The sequence below is a fragment of the Acanthopagrus latus genome, chromosome 11, assembly GCF_904848185.1.
Source record: "Acanthopagrus latus isolate v.2019 chromosome 11, fAcaLat1.1, whole genome shotgun sequence".
NCBI classification, from domain to species: domain Eukaryota; kingdom Metazoa; phylum Chordata; class Actinopteri; order Spariformes; family Sparidae; genus Acanthopagrus; species Acanthopagrus latus.
In genome coordinates, this window is record NC_051049.1 from 22,443,481 (window position 1) to 22,463,774 (window position 20,294).

Consider the following 20,294-nt stretch of genomic DNA (forward strand, 5'->3'; position numbering starts at 1 on the left):
AAACGGGCCCTAAAAACACTAGAAAATAACACCCTCATAAAAACTGATTTTCTGGATAAATTAAGATGAGGATAAGAGGATATTTACACATGAAAACAATAAAATTACCCCTTTAATGTGGTTGAGCACTGTTATACGCAAATAATCAGTCTGCTGGAATGAAATTCTTGTGTGGGAATTTTATGGTTGTTCGTTACAGTCATGTAATTTTACGTTAGACATAGAAATTGATGTGATGTGATCTGTGGTCATTTGATCAGCAGGAATGTGTTAAAACCTGGTGAGAGTCTCTCCAACATGCATGTTGGCGTTGGCCCCAGCTCTTGGCCTTTCACAGAGGAAGTTGTCCAGAATGAGCCTCTTCATGTTCCTGGCTCTTTCTCCCCAGGAGCTGGCCGGGATGTGATGATTCCATCTGGACAAGCTTATAAACTGCTCTGTGCCTTTCTCCTCTCTCTGCTACCATATCTGTTATTCCCTTGTTACCTTTGCTTTGCATTTTAGGAATTTGAAATGTTCACTTATTAAAGCTGCACAGTTAATTGAATTATGGCAAAGTGGGTTGCAGAAGCTGCATTTATTTTGATAGAGGTAAACAAAAAGACATTATGATAAAGTACTGTAGTGCTGCAGAGATGTACTGGCCTACACATCTTATTCTTCAGATGTAGAAAACCAGAAAATCTGTTGGCACAGACCTCAACAAATGTCACATTATGTTTTTACTATTTTTTTAGGGTGAAAATTAATTGTATGGAAATGATCATTCCTACTTTCCATGAAGCATACTGAAGTCACAATATCTGTCAAAAATAGGATTTTTTAACGAAAGCATGCAGCCATATTATTTGTCCTGAGTAACTTAATAGTTTATTTGCACACTAATCGTAATCTCAAGAACATGACAGAAGAAGTGCAATAATTATGCACAGAAGGTGGAACAGATAGTCAGCATCAACAACACAACAGCATGAACAGTGCCATGTTTTTTTAAATTATTCATCCTTTTTAAAAAATGAAAATATATATTTGTTCCTTTTTTCTTTTTTTTTCTAAATACTAGTATCTTTAAATTACATAGTTACAATAGTGTAGGGTTGGTCACTGATCTGCCCAACCCCACTTTTACAATAATGTGAAGAGTATAGTGGTTCATGGCTCTAGTTGCTATGCCAGCTTTGGCTGAGGTTGCCCTCCTGAACATTTATTGTCATCACTATTATAACTGGTGTTATTGTTGGTGCTGCCTTCAAGGCAATTATCTTTGGAGTGACCACAGATTTCTTAGTTGTGAAAGTGTCTCAGTTGAGAAAGAACTCTGGGATTTGGGAAAATGTCCAGTGATTATGATTTCTCAAATCTATATCCACACTCATTCTTTGAATTGTTGACTTTAATTGTTTGACTTATATTTGGTGTTCCACATAGTTTACAGTCACAGTGCCTCCCAAAGTGAGGTAACATGAAGCGAGAGAAAAACCTGCCACCGGTAGCTAAAAGAGGTCCAGCAATGGAACAGTTTCAGTGCTATATTACAATTGATAATTTAATAATTGAATCCAGGAACAGGTAAATGGAACAGGTATGTGTGCATGAGTACGTGTGTGTGTGTGTGTGTGTGTGTGTGTGTGTGTCGGGACATGCTATTTTTATATAATGTAGTTTTCCAATTTTCAAGGTTGCACTTAACATAAATTAAGCCCCTAAAATGTTTGTGTGATCAGATTTGTCTAAATGTCACCAGTAATGAAAAATGTTGCCCTGGAGTAAACATTAATAAGTAATACTGAAGATAAATCTTCACAGCAAAAAGGCTGAATTTTGTTGTTGGACTGAAAAATTACATTGATCTGTGTCTGCAACAGCAGGATGCTGTAAACAAGTTACTGTTCTGTACAAGTTACAGCATGCAATATTTCTGCTTGATGGAGTGAAAGTGTAAGTCAGTCCTCATTCAATTTGTCAACTTCCCACTCTAACACTTGTCACTCACCTTGATGAACTATCATCAGTCATAAGACTGCCTACACACACAGCACTGTGATTTAGTTTGAGGCACACAGAATACCAACTATTTAGAGATGAAAAGGAATTGGAAAAGTTGGTAGAGATGCACTCTCCATGTTTAAGCATTGCAGTCAGCTCCAAACTAATTTGATGCACTTTGGAAGGCAGAAAACATGGTTAATGTAGATCGGTGTTATGACCACAGTAGATCTGCCAGTGGAGTCCTCACAATACTAAAATATCGTAAAGGTCAGTGCACCTTCAGAGTGTCAGGGTCAAAAGTTGTTGCTAACAGGCTAACTTTATTTACTTTTATCGGTAGGTTACAAACATGACATTGCTTAGCTGTGGTCTGGAGGAATTGCAGCACTCAATGGCAAACAGGCTAAATTGTAGACACATCGCAGTGCTATGTTCAGCCCTGTAATGTTACTACAAGTGTCATTCTCATCACTTTCACTCTCTCAACTGCACACTCGCTAGATTGCTAATTATTCGCTGAAAAGAGCTCTTGTATAAAATCTTATAGTGCAAAAAATGTTTTAAAAATACATGTAAAATAAATCCACAATGCTTAGGTGTACTCTGATGTGTGTATGTCAGCTCGAAAATGAATATTGGATCAGTTTCAATATTTAGAATCGAAATGTATTAAAAAAAGAAACACTGACTACTGATCACTAGCCGCCATGAGGCTCTACAACATTGCTCGTTCCTTGTTGAAGTGCAAATGATACTGGCTGTGTACTGTAGCTGCATCATTTGATGGAGGTCACTTTTATCCCCGTAACAAATCCACCATGAAGACAGACATGATAATCATACTCAGCTTCTCACCACACTCACGTGCCTCACTCATTGAAATCACTAAAGGACAAAAATATGAAATTCTTCTGAAAAGGGTGCATATTGTAGATCTGATCTTACATCTCTTTTTGTTATGTCCGTATCTGATAAAGTTTGGTCCCCGGAAATAATTCTTGGATATGTTGCAGTGAATACTACAGGGATAAAGCAGTGCATACACTGGTATCTCCAAAGGCTTTTCAGGTGTCTAATCATGTTTTTCTGTGTTTTTAACATGAATTTGTGTGTGTGTGTTTCCTGCTTATGTTCTTTTGTGTGCTTGATCTGGTGTTGGCAGAGGGAGGAGGAAGGTTATGTGACTCAGTCGAATAAATAGTTCCACATATCCCATCATTAGTCACTTTAATAAAAGAAATACGATTCAGCTCCTTCATCTTTTCTCCCCATTGACTCATAATGACAACCATTTGATTGACTGAGCCCACGCTGTCTGAATTTTTTTAGGTTTTGAAATAATTTCTCCCACTCAGTCAGCGCCTCGCTCAGGCAGGCGTAATGTTAGACTGTGTTATCAGAATCAGAATCAGAATTCCTTTATTTGTCCCGCAAACCGTGAAATTTCTTAACTAATGATGTGGACTGTTTCCAAGGTTAGGGGTTCAAAACGCAGTGGAGTCTCCTTTGATGGAGATACAGTTAGGATGCTGTAAGGTGCCTTGGGTAAATTCTGCAGCAAATGCCAGGAAACATTAGATAAGTTAAATTTGTCCAAGTCAAAACCCCACTGGATGATTTGACATTTTGTACTCCTGAGTTCACATCCCATGGGTTTTTTTTACATGTTGCTGCATTTGTATGTGTTTGTGCGTGGGCACCATCTGCTGGTCATATTTGGCAGCACTTCATACAACAGCTGTGTTATTGTTGGTGAGCTCATTGCTGTGACCCCTCCTTACCCCTCCCCAGTTTAATCAGTACTTTGGCAGTTGGCCCCTAAGCTTCAACAGCCCTTCAATTTTAACTTAACTGCCACGTTAAAATGGATGAATGAAAAATAGACTTAATCACAGACTGAAAAATAAATGTCATTCATTCCCTGTTTTACCATAAACATGGCTCTTTAGAAATTTTACACAGCAATAGTAGTATGTTAAATGAATTAATGACATTACTCATGGCACATTACTATTAATAACAAGGATTTGATCAACAGATAGTAAACAAGACCTTTAACATTTGCTACTATGTACACTTGATATGTAAATCTCATGTTCCTATGATTGAAAAGACAAAGGAAAGAGCACAAGCCACAGATACACAGACTTCATCCACATAAAGCCTTAGCATAATGACATTCTAGTTATGCTGTCAGATTGACAAGTGATCTATGATAATTGCAGTGCAGATATGGTACATAAGTGAACATTTCATTAACAAAGAAGTCTAAACAGTGTGTAGAAAAAAAAGTGGATGTTGCATAAAAGTAGTACCAGATTGAATAATGGACTAAGCAGTTAAAAAAGGATTGTAAATGCAGCGTATGATTTGCCGTTTTATTATCTCGATATTCTGACATGGGAGTCGTAAAACTGAGACTGAAATGTAGTGATATAACCGACTCTTAAGAAGGCATGTGTTCCCAGATCACAACTGCTGTTAAATATTCCTGTGTAAGGGTTATATTTGCGTTTGTCTGCTGCCGTCTTAAGCTTATCAGTACTAAGCATCAGGACAGTACTCTTGTCACTCATATACAACTGAACTCTGACACACAGCAGACCATTGTCAAACTTAATAATCTCTGAATCCATGAAACTGAACATAGTTTAATCTAGGTGTGGGACAATAAATAAACAGATATATCAAATATTCTTACATCTTTGATATAGAATTAAAGTTTGCTAAAACATATAGGAATAACTTTAACCTTACAATTATCGTGAAACAAATACTTGTATTGCATCACACATTAGACATACATCTATTTTTTTGTGACAAATGAAGGTTAGATAAATGGTGGTGCCACTGAACATCTCATCCGTCAGCACAACAAAGTTGTAAATATGACCAATAAGCACTCTTAAAACAGGTAAATAACAAAATGATTTAACTATGTAGCCTACTCAACCACAGTAGAATCACAAAAATCAAGGAGAATTTATGAAAGAAACACAATCTGTGCAAGTCAACAACATCAAGCAGGCAGAGGATTGAACAAAAATACAGGCGAACACGCCGGGTTACGAAGACACAGTGAGTGGAATCTACTAGTGAAAATATGCACATTTATTTTGTATTATGAGTATCCTGATAATGAATATTTACCAGGACCAGCTTATTGTATGTGTCTTATATCAGCGTTTTTATTGGAAGAGACAACGAATGTACTGGTATTGACTGAATGAACTGAACTGTTGAGAATGTCAGGTAGAAGCAACATGGATTTACAGGATGCTACTTATCTGGGGAAATGTTTAGGTACAAGCAGACTTCGGTTTGTGTGTTTTGGCGGAATTCACAAGGTTTTGTTTTGGGTAGAGGAGTTTCGGGTCACAGGCTGTCTCTGGGTCAAAGATGAAACTCTGCTTGATCTGTTTTTCCATCACTCCTCGGCCCCGTTGGGAAAGCTCTATTCACTTGAGATATGACCAAAAGTTTAAGTGACATTCGCAGGGTTCCAGTTATCTTTTATCTCAAGCAGGCTCTGTTTTTAGACAGAGAGGGGCCCCACTGACCAGTACAATGAACATCTATCCAGGCTGCAGCCTCTCAGTGCTACACAGCTCTGGCATTTGTCTACACAGGCAGAGCTGTAATCACTGGTTAATGTTTGTGCACTGATGGGCTGAGGAAAGAAACAGATGTAAACTGGTGCTCCAGGTAGTTGCCAGTGCCTGACACAGCTACTGTAGCTGTGGTACAAGCTAACAACGCTATAATTCAGGCCTGGCCATATTTAGGCAGTGCTCAGTGCTATGTAAACAGAGCTTACTGCTGAGGGGAGGGCTCACTCCTGCACTCATGTCTGTGTCCATCAACTTTGCTTGCACATAGCTCAGTTGAGAAAAGGTAATGAAGATGAACAGAAACACTGGACCTGAAGAAATTAGAAACTCCTACAAGCGTCTCTGAGTATGAAGTGCATCATTACAAGACAGACTCGATGGCTGTTTAATGATTTCCTCTGAACAATGCTGCTGCCATGAGATGGACGACCAGGACTACCTGTCAGGACTGAGAGGGCTGCACAGGAGATCCGCATAAGAGACCAATTTTGTTAAACCCTCAGACGGAAGCATGAGTGAGGCCCAGTGGCAAAGCTCTGGGGAGGCTGATTCCTTCCCACCCAGCAGCCCTCAACCCATCCAGCTGAAACCGCGGTCAACGTCTGGCTCGCCCTGTGGATCACCGAGAATGTCCCCCTGTGGCTCTCCTCGAAACTCCCCCCGCCACTCTCCTCAGCTATTCCGCAAGCTCCTCATGAACCGTAGCATCGCTCTGCAGAGGCGCTTCACCCTGGCACACACACCCAGGTAGTGTGAGTAATCAGAAGCTGATTGTTGTCAGGATTTACAAAACTGGAGAAGTTGTAGTTGCACATGGATGAGAAAAGTTCATTTTGAAGGCAGAGATTCAGAGCTCATCTTCTTTGTATCAAGTCTTTGTATCAATATGACCCAGTGTTACTTGAGTAAACTCAAGTAAATGCATTTGTTTCAGAGGCTGATAGTTAATACAGCTGTTTTACACGTCATCAAAATGTGTGTCATGGGTTTGCTGTGGCAAATAAAGCCCCATTGTCCAATCAATTTTGCTGACGTCGTGATCGGTGTCATCTCAATGGACCTTGTTGTTCTTGCAATGAAAGAGGGTGTCTTGTTTTGTGCCCAAGGTGCTATGAGCTGCATTCAGCAGACCTGGCACAGGTCAAATAGTGAGAAGAGATCCAGATGAAGTAAATGGACTGCGTTGGTTTGACCTGAGGTTTAGGGCGCATTCAGACTAGGCAAACCATACCGTGCCCTAGCATGTTCAACCCCCAAAGTTCAGTTTGTTTGACTAATGTGAGGGTTCCGTACTGTGCTCAAGCACGGTACGTATTTGACCCTGGCATGGTTGAGATGCTCTTTGCAATGGTACGGTTGCTAATGCACGAGCACATGTCTGGGTGCGCAATGTGGACATGAAATATAATCATGTTTATTACGCTGCCTTGCATATGACATCCTGGAATGCGAGAGGGCTGTCTCCCTGACCAAAACAACACAAAATAAGCCACAAAAACAACAATAAACTTTGTGATTTATTCTGTTGTTCTCCATTGTGCTACAACTGCGCTATAATGTGATGTTGTATGATCAAGCGGTAACCATGCTCAGGCCCGGTTGCAGTCGGAGCATTGTGAGTGCAGGCCAGCAGGTGACTGGGAAGGAGGGACAATTGTGCTTTGGCATGATAAAGAGCAACTGGGCCAAGTGTGCGTGTGCCCTTAAAGGGACTAGGGCCATCTCACCACAGGGACAAAAGGCTGGCGCCAAATGCTGTACTGTCACGTATTCACTCATTCCTCATGACTAAAACAGACAACATGTTTCTCTTCTACATCAAAGACAGATTGAGCTGATTTCATTGCCTTGCTGAACTACTTAAATTGGTATTTCCTGTCTTAAATAACACAAATGTTTGAAAAGATCTGCAGAACAGCATAGTATAGTGTGGGTTATTAGTCATTTCAGAACAGAATGTCAAGTATAGATATCCGAGTGGCAGTATGAAGTAATTGTCTGATTCTTGAAAGAGAAACTAAACATGGTAGTGCGGGAAAAAGCAGTGCTATTTGGAAATGACGTAGGAAATAGATTTTCCATGTACACAACTATGACCTGTGGGTCAGCTGAGGAAACTTAGGGGGAGCTGCATGGAAGGAAAATCACTGTGCTGTCTGAAGCCCTCATTATTCAGTCTTGTTCTTGTTTTTAAATCCACAGTGTTAACAACTGTTAAATTTGATTATTGTCATGTCATTGTCCGAACCGCTTATCCCTTTCCATGGGGTTGCGGGGTGTTGCTGCTGGAGCCAATCCCAGCCTTGTCTCAGGGCGAGGGCAGGGTACTCCCTGGACAAGTCGCCAGCTCATCGCAGGGCCCTCACTGATGAGCAATGTGGGGTTCAGTATCTCGCTCAAGGACACGTCGACATGCAGCCCAGCACTGCCCGGAGCTGGGATTTGAACCAGTGACATTCCGATCACTAGTCGACCTGCTCTACCCGCTGAGCTACAGCCGCCCCAAAATTTGATTATTTGTAAATGAAAAATATTTAGTAAGCTTTAGTAACATTCATATTCATCTGATCATACAGAGCACTATTTCATCTTGAGGGACTTTAAATACTGATAGATTTTGTGTTTCCCACAGCTATCTCAAAAAGTTCTAAATATTTGATGTTTTTAACAAGGCGTTGTCCCCATGAGGCTGAGGAGAGCTTCATGTGGCTACAAGCTGCTTGCAACAACAGTATTTTTGTATTTCCTGTGGTTTTAATTTTAACCATCCCATCTCCCCTGGTTACACTACCTCAGCACTTTTGCTTCCTCTCAGTATTCTTCATTAATCCAGTTAATGTTTAAGCTTGTTCAACCAACACATTGATTATTAAATGCAATGAACTCGGATGAGAAAAACTCCCTTGCTAACCAAATTGATGAAGATTTTTCAGAGAAAAGTAATTGAAGTTCCTCAGGTGTGTCTCAGCATACAATGAAGCAATTATTTTACAACTGGAAATCTCCCTGGAGGACAATGAATAAGAGTAACAACCAGAGCGGAGCAAAGCTTTGATTAACACCCCGATGGTCAGGAGTTCAATTCTTGAGGGGGGGTTCCACTGTATATCAATGCACTAAAATAAATCAAATATTCAATGAAAGATTTTAGAATAAACCATCACAGTAAGAAGAGCAACACTAAGTGATGGAGAGGTACGAAAAATATAATTTCACACTGAGTACATTTTTTTTTTTTTTTTTTAACACAAACTATAAAGGAATTAAGTTTCACATCAGGTTTGTGCTAGCTTATGCAATACATCATGCAAACATATCAGCTAAACATAAAACCCACTCTACACAATTTTGATGTTTTTGTTTGGCTTGGTTTCGACCAATTACTTCACCTGCATTTAGTTAGGGTAGATACGCTGCTCTGCCAGTGCAGTTGAAATGGTGCAACATGTGGGATTAATGTCCTGCTGTAGTCACTCATGTCTCCAGAAAAACAATATATATAAAATATTTTTTTGTCATGTTTTGGCCTAGTTTGACCATGAATGTATGATAGACCAGGATACAGGGGCACTGCTCAACCTTGCTTCCAATTTTACCCAGTGGCCACCCATGGCATTGCAGCAAAGATTCCTTGTCACCTATTTTTTCCTCATACAACACCATCAAACACACAACATCTGAAGATTTCAGGTGCACATAAGATCAATTATGAATCTTTCTATTGTTATTTTTTTCGTCTGTGGAGGTTTTATATTTGTACAATTTTCTCTCAGCCAAGAAAAGTGATTAAAAAAACTGTGATTTTGACTGGAAAGTAGAGAGGCCACAGGAGAGGATAAAGAGTACATGATAGGTAGTGCTTCAATATGGTCGGAGCTGTAAACCTCGAGGCCACCAGAGGATCATGCAAACTTAGTTTATGGTACATCTTTAATATGCTGAAGTGTGGTACAACCTTTTTATAGATGACATGTTTTATTCCCCATGTGGCTTTCGAAGACCAAGCGTGCTTGGACTTTTATTTATTATGTTATTTCAGGCTTGTAAGGCTGTTTATTCATTCTAGCCTTACCTCAGTATATTGTCATTATTATCAGCTGCTTCTCATGACAAATTATTTCTAACACACTTAGAAGATAACCATCTAAGTTTATGCTTAGGGCAGTGGTGACCAATAAGCACTCTTAAAACAGGTAAATAATAAAATGATTTAACTATGTAGCCTACTCAACCACAGTAGAATCACAAAAATCAAGGAGAATTTATGAAAGAAACACAATCTGTGCAAGTCAACAACATCGAGCAGGCAGAGGATTGAACAAAAATACAGGCGAACACGCCGGGTTACGAAGACACAGTGAGTGGAATCTACTAGTGAAAATATGCACATTTATTTTGTATTATGAGTATCCTGATAATGAATATTTACCAGGACCAGCTTATTGTATGTGTCTTATATCAGCGTTTTTATTGGAAGAGACAAAGAATGTACTGGTATTGACTGAATGAACTGAACTGTTGAGAATGTCAGGTAGAAGCAACATGGATTTACAGGATGCTACTTATCTGGGGAAATGTTTAGGTACTTAGGGCAGTGGTTGTAGTAGCTTCTTGCTGTTGCCATGCAACAAGTGTCCCTCAAACTGAAGCTTGAATGTTCTAAACTTTCAGTACTAGCAGCTAGCTTGATTGAAGTGCTGTGTCATCTTTTAGCTTCCAACCTACTGCCATATTATGTGTGAAAAGTTAATGAGTATAGAGAAGTTGTGACATCTATGTCCACCCCCCCCCCCCCTTTTTTCATTCTTGCAGATGTTTCAAGTCGTAATTCAGTTTTCCTTCCTGATTTGTCTTTTTCATCTTGGGTTTGAGTAGTAGTAGTAGAAGTAAGCTGGAGGTTCCCCTGTTCTTTAACTGTCGAGTAGTGTATTGGGAATGGTGCCAAAAATTTTCCTTCAAAATATCAAGCTGAGATGATTTGTTGATTAATCAAACTGATTGACTGAAAAATATTGTGTTGTGACAGGTGATGAACAGTTTAAATCATCCTCAGTAGCAGAAATACATTCTCTGGAGACTTCTTTGTTGTATCCTTTTTTAAAGGGAATACCTTTGTGTTTGGGGCTTTTGGTAGAGCTAAATAAGACATTTAAAGAAGTCATCCTGGGCACTGGGAAGTTGTAATATTCTATTTTTTTTTATGTCATAGACCCAACCATTATGAAGTAATCAAAAAAAAAAAAAAGAATCTGCTGACACTAAAACTCTCAAAAACATAAGTATCAGTCTATCATGTATACTTCTTTGAAAGTTTGAGATTGTGTTTGTTTGGTTCTTCCGTTTAACAAATTTATGCCCAGCTGCCACCCCCCACCCCTCTTACCACCCTGCTCAGCACCAACTCTAACAATATCCCCCTGTAATTATGTAGCCACAGGGCAGCCGAAGGGGGGTGTTGGGTCAGGCGGCCCGTTGATCTCACGTGTCAATGAAGGCTGAGCCAAGCCAACTCTGCCAAACACAAAAGCACCCGCCTGCCACACAGTGGAGTCAGAGCTCTCTTTTACAAGTTGGGACAATGATAATGTTCCTCTGTCTAAATGTAGGGAAGAGAGAGTATTTTAGTCTGTCCAAGTTGCTTTGGCTTTTCTTTGGAAGTGTTGTTTAAAAAAGTTTTAACCTCTAACTTCATACCAAATCTTTTATAGTGAGTTCTTTCATAATTGTCTCGGCATTGGATATCCTGCATAAAGCAGACTCCTTGACAGCACAGCCCCTACAGCAGCCTCAGGGGACTCCACAAGCTCTCACACTGCTGGAGGAAGAGGTCAACTGGCGCTGACGCTACCCTGCGGTGTCATTGCTCTCAGCAGCAACTCAACCCTTCCCCTTTCCTGCAAACAGAGTGAGTGACTGACAGAGAAGCAGAGTAAGAAAGCTACTTCAGTATTCTTCTGTTCTGATCTCCTGTTCTCTGTTGGACAATTCTGCTACTAAAGACCGTACAGGAATGCAGTCATAGCCACAATGTTTGTTGTTGTTACAACAAACTACTGAAAGAAGAACTGTGGAGACTCCTTCAATGCAGCTGAGTCCTCAGTTCCAACAGCTACCTTTCTACTTCTTCCTTCTGGAGAGACTAAGTGAATATCTTACTTCAGTCAGCCTTGTTGAGGCTTGCCTGGGACCTCAGTGGAAGAACTCTGAAACCAGCATCCTGAGGCACAGACGATTAATTAGGTCTGTCCTCTGTCTGACTTCATCAGTTTTTTTTTTATTTGTCCCTCACCTGGAATCTACTCGTGTTTTGGTTTGTGGCAGTAGAAATCCTCATGGTGTCCATCCCAAACCACCCAGTGGTTCATGGGAGGAACATAGCATACTGAGTTGTGAAGTTCAAGAATCTCCGCAAGAGACTCAATTCATATGAGTCAGGAGCTCAAGGGACAATGAACAAAGACCTCCGGTTTGCAAGGAAAGGGGTCCCGACTGGTTTCGGACACGGTCGGAGACACTCGTGCTTAGGGTATGTTCCTAAACTATACATCCTGCATCTGTTCACTGCTTATATTCATGTGAGGGAGTATTTATAGTAGCTGCAGAGTACAGCTACGTGCCTGACTCACAGACCTGTAGAGAAAGTTTCACTGTCCAATCTACAACAATAGATAAGGTTATTTTTAAACAGAACACGCTGTACATTAAGGGATTCATGAACAAGTGAAGTATTATCTTTGCTAACTTTTGCAGTGATGATAGCTGCTGCTAATTTCTGCACGCTCTGTTGTCAAAAAATGGACCAGAATACATTGGAGCAACAGCACAAGTTGAGTTTGCAGTAGAGGATTTTGAAACTATCATATCCACTCATCCAGCCAACTTTGTGTTGGGTATCACTATTGTTTACGTTTTCTTCACATCGATACTGACGCCATGATCACATCATGTGAGATGTGTGTTAGAGACAGGGAAGATGAACAAGAGGGAGAATCCAGTCATGAAGTATAACTGTTGTTTTTGTACTTTTTTGTATAGTTATTGTCGCAGATGCCCTCCTCACCTTCCTACACTCAATTTGTCAATTCAGCATAATAAGATATTGTGAAAACACGATCCCTTAGAATTCTTTGGGCTAGATAACCAGTCGTATTGTGACAGCTGTTATTCACATGTCTCATGGCTTCAATGTTGAGTGAATGCTATTTGGAAACTAATTGCAGAATTAGTAGATTAACTTTCTTTTGTAATGTAGCTGTGGCTACATGTATTCAGAACAGAAGAACAAGAAAAAAACCTTTCCACACAGGGACTTACGAGAACACATATTGTATAGATAATGCTAATGCCAGTCTATGACCTGTGTAAAAGGTTGAATGGTTCACATGGTGGGGTTATGTTGTTGTAACCCTAACCCTATGTTCTGAGAACTGAGGACAGTGTGTGACTGTATGGTTTTAAGCTGCACTGTTTTTGTATTTGCTGGCATTTTACCCAACAGCTTTTTAGAGGAAGCTAATTTTGTTTGTGGCAAGTTTCATTCAACAGACTTCCTGTTTTTGCTCAAAGTCTTCCAGAGACATTTTTTTAGCTTGATGACCCTGAACCAAATGTTGCTGACAAAAACAGAAGTGACTGTTGGACCATCTACAGATGCTTGTGTCCAGGCAGTTTAAAGGCAGTTTTCATGGGCAGTACAGTTTACATTTTTATGAGTGCATGTGTTTCATTTTGTGAATGAGTGTTTTTCTCTGAGTGTGTGTTGTCAGTCTGCCTGCTATGTTGGTAGTCTGTGAGCAGAGGTGTTAGAAGGGGGATAGAAAGTCCTGCTGATCTGCTATGAGGGACATACTCATGTTACACTGATCACAAACACATACTGCCCTGCTGTGTCAGTGTGTTCCAGTGTTTGTGTGTTGCTTGTGTGTTCATGCCCATTTCTGTGCGCAGTCCTGGTAAGCATTAAGCTGGGCTGGGATTGGTGGGCACCGCCCAGCTCTCTGCTCGGCTGCTGGGTCAGTGGTTGACTCAGCCTCACATATCACATCCCAATACGACCACAAACACATGCCACACCTTCACTGCTGTCACCCGGAGCCAGAACTCTACAGTTAAATATGAGGGAAACTAAGAATACTAATTTATTTATCTTCTTCACTGACATAACTGTCCTTGGTGTAGAAGTACAGTTGTTTTTTTAAAGTTAAATGCAAACTTAAGGAAAATAATATTTTGACTTGAAAAACCACACATGTAGTAACTTCTTCTTTCAATTGTGCAGTAGAATATTTTGTCTGACAAAGACAAAGCACTGAATTTGAAAGGTCAAAGGCAAAGCATGTTTATTTATGTAGTGCCATTCAGACACAAGGTAACACACAGTGCTTTACAGGGGCTTAGAAATACAGTTAAAGAAACATTAAAGAAGAATGTATATGTTATGTTAAAAGATAATATAACTGAAAGCAAAAATAAGCAAATGAATGGTTCCAGATTTTTTATAAAAAAATATTCTTCTTTTTGTTCACCTTTAGCCATATAACTTGAAAGTATCATTGCAGTTTTTTTCTGGTAGCAGCCTCTGCAGTACTCCTTATAAATGCTATTTCCTGTTACTGTTCAGGCTGTTTAGATTCAACATTTTTATGTCAAAGAATATCGTACGTTTGTATCTGCTTTATTTGAGAATGTTGCTGTTCACATTCAAACTCAAATCTTCCCCTCCTTTCCATCATGCCTGTGTTGTGATAGTCAACTCACGTCTGTCCCTGTTTGCTCTTTCAGATATCAGTTATTTTTTTTGTGAAAACCCAAATGTTAAATAACTACATAAACCTATCCCTCAACTCTTCTCTATTCAAGACAAGCGTTTCATTAGTTAAAGACATACCTCCAAGCAGTTATCCCTGTTGTAATGGAAATGCAAAGCCCCACCACACTGGGCTGATGTGCTGAGTCAAACATTAACATTTACTTCAAACAGCAAAAAGAAATGTCTATGCTTTTGATGTCAAAGAGGGTCAAAGTCATGCAGTTTGCTTCATAGCTGTAAACAGATTCATTTGAAACACTGTCTCCACTTGAATTTTGTCTGACCTGATATTATTATAAATGAAAGGCAACAGCAACCACCTCACCACGGTCAATACCTTGTAATTGTTCTTGAATTGAGGGATTTTTGGGTTTACAGATTTAAAAGATGTTGTACTACTGTGTCTCCTTTCTGTCCAACAGATGAAGATAGAGTGATATGTCAATGTTAGATTTTTTTGATTTACTCATGAGTTAGGGAAATTAGGGGAATTTCGAAATGTTACTAAGTCATGATTTGGCAATTTGTCAGAGAGACTTCCCTGGGTAGATGACTCATGTGAGCTCCTGTTAACACAACAGAAACATTTCAAATAGCCAGATTATTTACAGATACAACCTGTGCCAGGTGATTACTTGCCTCCGACCCAGTACAGTCCCAGCTGGAGCAGGAGCGATAAGCCCCTCCCCCAACAATAAAACAACAGACCCTCAAAATAAAACCCCCAAGCCCAGAATAGCTCCCCAGCCTCACCAGCTTGGCTGTACACGACACGTGAATGTGTTTCTCGTGTGCACACACACACACACACACACACACACACACACACACACACACACACACACACACACACACACACACACACACACACTGCATCCTGCCTTTGCTATCATCCTAAAATTCATATTGATTGTTCCACCACAGAGTTGTTGTGGTACCAGCACTGGAAAAATCACACAAGTGGATAGCAACTGTAATGACCCTGACCCTTTACAAGGCTTGCAGTTTACTTTGTTAATTGTGGTAATAAGTGACTTGCCCAATTGCCTTGTTTCTGTAGTTGAGTGTACTACTAAGAGTGCGTCTGCGTCTGTATGTGTTTATTTCTTTTGCTACCTGGTGTGAACATACTGTAGTTTCTTCCCGGCAAAGAGCGACCTCTGCTGGATAGTCAGTCCACTGTCAGCACTTCACTCACATAATGCCTAACAACATTCTCTGATATCCCAGATACATTTTGTGTGAACTTGGTGAATGTTAATCTAGGTGATGTTGGAATTGCATGGAAAAATATTATTGGACAAATAAAGAGTTAAAAAAAAAAAAGTAAAGATAAAATGAAAAGGATGCTGCCCACTGAAATAATTCATTCTGTTAAACTGCAGCTGCAGGTTGTGTGTTTTGTGGGTGGTGCAGGATAAGCAGAACTACTTCAGTACTGCAGGAGGATGTATGTATGAGTATTAACTAAGCAGCAACCACCATGACTGGTTGCTGACGCCACAATGTCTGACAGCCACTACATGCTTTCTGACTGACTCTTAGGCTATGTTAACATTGGACCTTCATCATCACAGATTCTGCATTTGATGAATTAAAATGATTAAGAAATGAAAGATTCACAAGTTCTGAGAAATAGGATCAGACTTGGGTCACATTATATCAGACATGTATCAGAATGTACCCGAAAAAAGCAGCACAAAGCATAATACTTAAAGTCATATTCACTACGATTGTTACTGTTCACAGTGATTTTAGTTGGTGACCTCACAGATGCTATGTCCATGTTATTACAAGTCTGTGACATGAAAGCAGATTTTTATTGAGTGAATACTGTGCTGCATGGTTGCATGTGTCACTTTAAAAATTACTCCACAAGGTGGTGCAAGTCTGTCTCTTCAGCATGTGCATGTGCAGACAAAGTTTTAGAAGGTCTTTAAGACAGCCATAACCACTGTACCTGTCTAAGATAAATCACAGTCTTTAAATTAAAATTAGTTTAACTGTTATGGAGCATCAGTTCAGGATAGATTTACTGTTTTCAGATGAGCAATTTTCAGTTTCATAAACTTGTGTATGACTTTCATTTAAATCTGAAAAAAAAACCAGGAAGTAAGTACTTTTCAGCAACAGGAAAGTCCCAGTGTAGTCAATCATGTCCTATTATTAAAATGAACCCAACTCTAAAACAAGCAGACGCAGAGCCTGCAGACCTATCTGCCTCATTCGACAGTGATTTCTTTCTGTGAAGCTGTGACAGAAAGCCACATTTATCAATACTGATGCTGTGAAGTCGTGTAAAACAGGCATAGGAAACATTTACATGAATAAAGCCTGAGTAAGTTAATGTAAAATTAGATTTTTCTGCTATAAAGTTCATTATAACTCAGAACTAATAATTAATACTGCATGACACACTCAAACATTTACATGTGCACTCTCTCACACTCCCAAACACAGATACATGTCACCCCCACCCACCCCCCCACCCCCCCCTCGCAGCTTATTCTCATTACCAGTGGTAATGTTGTCATAGGAGCCAGCAGCCAGCTGGACTGTAGAAGTCATTTGGCTGGTGGATTTGGTTACACAGCGGCCTCACAAACACCTCATTCTCAGCAAACCTCCACCCCTGCATCTGCTTCAAGGTCCAACATGTTTCACAAGCACGTTGCACACGGAGGGAGGCGAGAATTGGTGGGAGGGATTTTATTTTAATTTAATTCAGACAAAGTCAAAACATGGTAAACATCTTTGTGAAATTTTGGAAAATAACTAAAACAAAACTAACTGAGATTAATCCCGTGATTTTGGATGTAATTGAACTTAGATTGATACTTCCTCTGTCTGTCAGTGTTCAGTCCTTTGAAAGTTCACTGAATCAATGCGCAAATTCAGATATTATTCCTTTGCATAATCTTAAGAGCAATTCACTACCAAAAATTGGATCCAGGGAAGATCATGAGGCAATTTTGAATGTGAGACTCACATAAATCATCTCTTTATCATAGTGGAAGAGTTTGCTTGTGTTATCAAGGCATTAACCCCTATAAAGATCTCCCAAAGCAAAGTGGTCCCATATGACCCCATTCAGGGGGGTAGTAGGAGTGAAGAAGCTCTGTGAATCAATGCCATTGGGAGGGAGCAGGAAAACATTAGCCCATCGTAGAGGATTTACTGGTCTGGAGGGTTTGCTACAATTATTTGGGCATTATAATGTTTGGTCTCCTCCTGAAAGCTGATGTCAGGTTGCTACGAAGTGGATTTTACAGGGGTCATGCAGACCCTGTCTTGGCTGTGGAGAAGGCAGCTCTTTTCACAACACTTCAGTACAATCTTTTCCCCCAGTTTAAAACGCACAGTAATCATCTGCCTCAGTTGTTAACTCTTGTTTTTTAATCTGTCAATGAGGTGAAATAATCACTAGCAGGACCAGCATGGCAGTAGCAAGACAACATATCAGCTTCATCTTTATGCAAGCTGATCAGCAGGGGTTCCCAACACATTACCCACGTGCACCATCGAGTGATTCCCACAACGCTGCACCAACCTGCGGCATTTTACCACGAGGTCCAATGTGAATCCAGCCTCCCTGGGATGCTTCCGAGCATGCTGGTAGTACTACTTGTATTTGACATGTCAACACATGTTACATTAATCGCGTCACACCAGCCCTGGCAAGATGGAAGAATGGGGTACTTGGGATGTTACTGACAGCATGCATGGGGGCAGTTTGCAGCTGACTGAAGTAGTTCAGATGAGCGTCAACACCTTCAAGTTTGAGGCCAAAAACTGTCCATTGCCCCCATTGAAAGAAAAGAAAAGAAAAAGATGTTCAGATATCTCAGGGTCTTGTTTATGAATGAGTGTAATAGAGTGAAATTGCACCTGTACTTTGATGTTCACACGAGAAAAAAAAAAACAGAAATAATCATGCCAAGAATAACAAGCTTGAGTGAGAAGTTTAACCCCTGGCTTGTGTCTCACCTTTGCACAGCTGGCCAAATACTACATGAAATGAGAGTGAATGGTTAGACAAAACCAGCATATCAGACTTCAGAAAGGCATGGGAGGAGGGGGCTCCAAAGCTATTTGACCATCCAGTATGCATACTGCCCCCCTAATTTAATTTGAGTTAGACAGGGAGCTTCATTTGTCCTTATAAATTCAGGGGAATCTTTGCCTGATGGCCTCGCATTGTTATCATATCTCTCAACAACTGAGCCATCATTGTCTTCCCCAGTCTGGCACTCAACCTCACCCAGTGTTGAAACTAAATTAGGAGCCTATAGCTTGTACCATCTGATACCACGCTGCTGGTATAAAAATCAGCCAAAAGCACATTGTGTCATTTAAATCAAATTAAGGCAAATCTGTACTTGGGATGTAAAGTAAAGGCTTGAATTTATAATCCAACATATAATCAAAACCTTCTATTGGAATTAAATGAAACAGGATTTTAATGCGTCATTGAGCAGATGGAGCTGCATATGAATTTTAAATGCCCACTTTATTATTCCGACTAACCTCAAGCTGAGTAATGAAACTTCATGTAGCAGTTTTCACTTGAACCGGGTCAACTCTAGCAGGTCGCGACAACGTCTGACTCTGCCACTTAATCCTCACCACGTCACTGATTTTTAGCCAACTCAGTCTTTCTCATGATTTAAAGCCCCCTGCATTCTACCTCAGCTCCTGTGTGCCTGCTCACACGTCCAACTCCACTGCCTGTCCTGTGTCTCAAAAGACAAATATTTGCCCGCGATGTCGACAGCAGTTAGCCGGTCAGTTGGTGACATCATCAGGTCCAGTAAGTCCATCACTCCCTGTGGTGAGATTGGCTGCTTCTCATCCGCTGGAGCTCAGATTTGTCCATTGAATTATACAGTCACACCCACTGATGTGGGCAAAAATGTACTGGCCCTTTAACAAATAAAATCAACTACTACAATAGAAATGCATGAATGAGTAACATGTTACAGTTTTAACACCTCATAGATTTTTTTTCAGATGCAAAATAAGTTAAAGCTACAGGCATTTTTTTTTACTTCAGTTTAGAGCTGCACAATATATATGATGTATCTCATTATCAGGATATAAGACTATATATTGTCTTAGATTGTGGAGATTGTTATGTTGTGGTACATCTTAAGTGTTGTCTTTTCCTTGTTAAAAGACTGCATTACAGCAAAGTGATGTAATTTTCTGAATTTACCAGAATGTTTTACACGTTCTTTTGTCTTCACCCTCTTTGCCATTGTATCCACATTACTCAGATTTTTGGTCCGAAATCTCAGTGTGTTAGTATTTTGGGAAAATAACGATAGTCATCCCTACAGTATCGTTGCAACATTAATATCGAAGTTTTGTTGGAAAATATTGTGATATTTGATTTTGTTGTCCAGTCCGAACACTCACGTAATGCTTTTGAGAAGATTTCAAACCATTGTGGTAAATATATACTTTATTTCAATATGGACTAAAAATATTGAAAATTATTTTAAGGCCATACTGCCCTACTTCAATACAAAACTTTTTAAAATATTTATATTCTATAATGTGATTGATACCATGAAAAAACACTGAATGCATGAAATATATCTATTTAAATTTAAAGCTAAATATAGCAATGATAGAGTATGACAGTGAGATACAGCATCATCCAAAAAAATTTGACACAGATAACTTGATTTACATACTGTGGCCTCTGCGTTGCCTTGTCTTCTTCCTGCATGCTTATTGGCTGACTGATACTGATGAGAGGAACTTGTTAGTTATTGAAATTTGGCTTTGAGAGACATTTTTTAATAATGGATAGTATCAAGGCAATTCAGTCGCTGCCATAGAAGTATCAGTGTTGGATACCCAGCTTGAGAAATGACTCT

At 39.8% G+C, this 20,294-nt stretch overlaps 1 protein-coding gene across 6 annotated transcripts in view; it reads left to right on the plus strand.

Annotated features, from left to right (window-relative positions):
• LOC119028108 (cAMP-specific 3',5'-cyclic phosphodiesterase 4D-like) overlaps positions 1 to 20,294 on the plus strand; it is a 99,788-nt gene that overhangs the window by 41,444 nt on the left and 38,050 nt on the right. The window contains exon 1 of one of the 6 annotated variants that reach the window (XM_037113643.1): positions 6,040 to 6,347. The exons of 3 other annotated variants lie outside the window; for them this stretch is intronic. In XM_037113643.1, the coding sequence (XP_036969538.1) occupies positions 6,112 to 6,347 (236 nt within the window). In that variant the 5' untranslated portion in view covers positions 6,040 to 6,111. Of the gene's footprint in view, positions 1 to 6,039; positions 6,348 to 11,513; positions 12,127 to 20,294 lie in introns of those variants that run through there. 2 more of the 6 variants (XM_037113646.1, XM_037113649.1) reach the window with 2 other exon arrangements.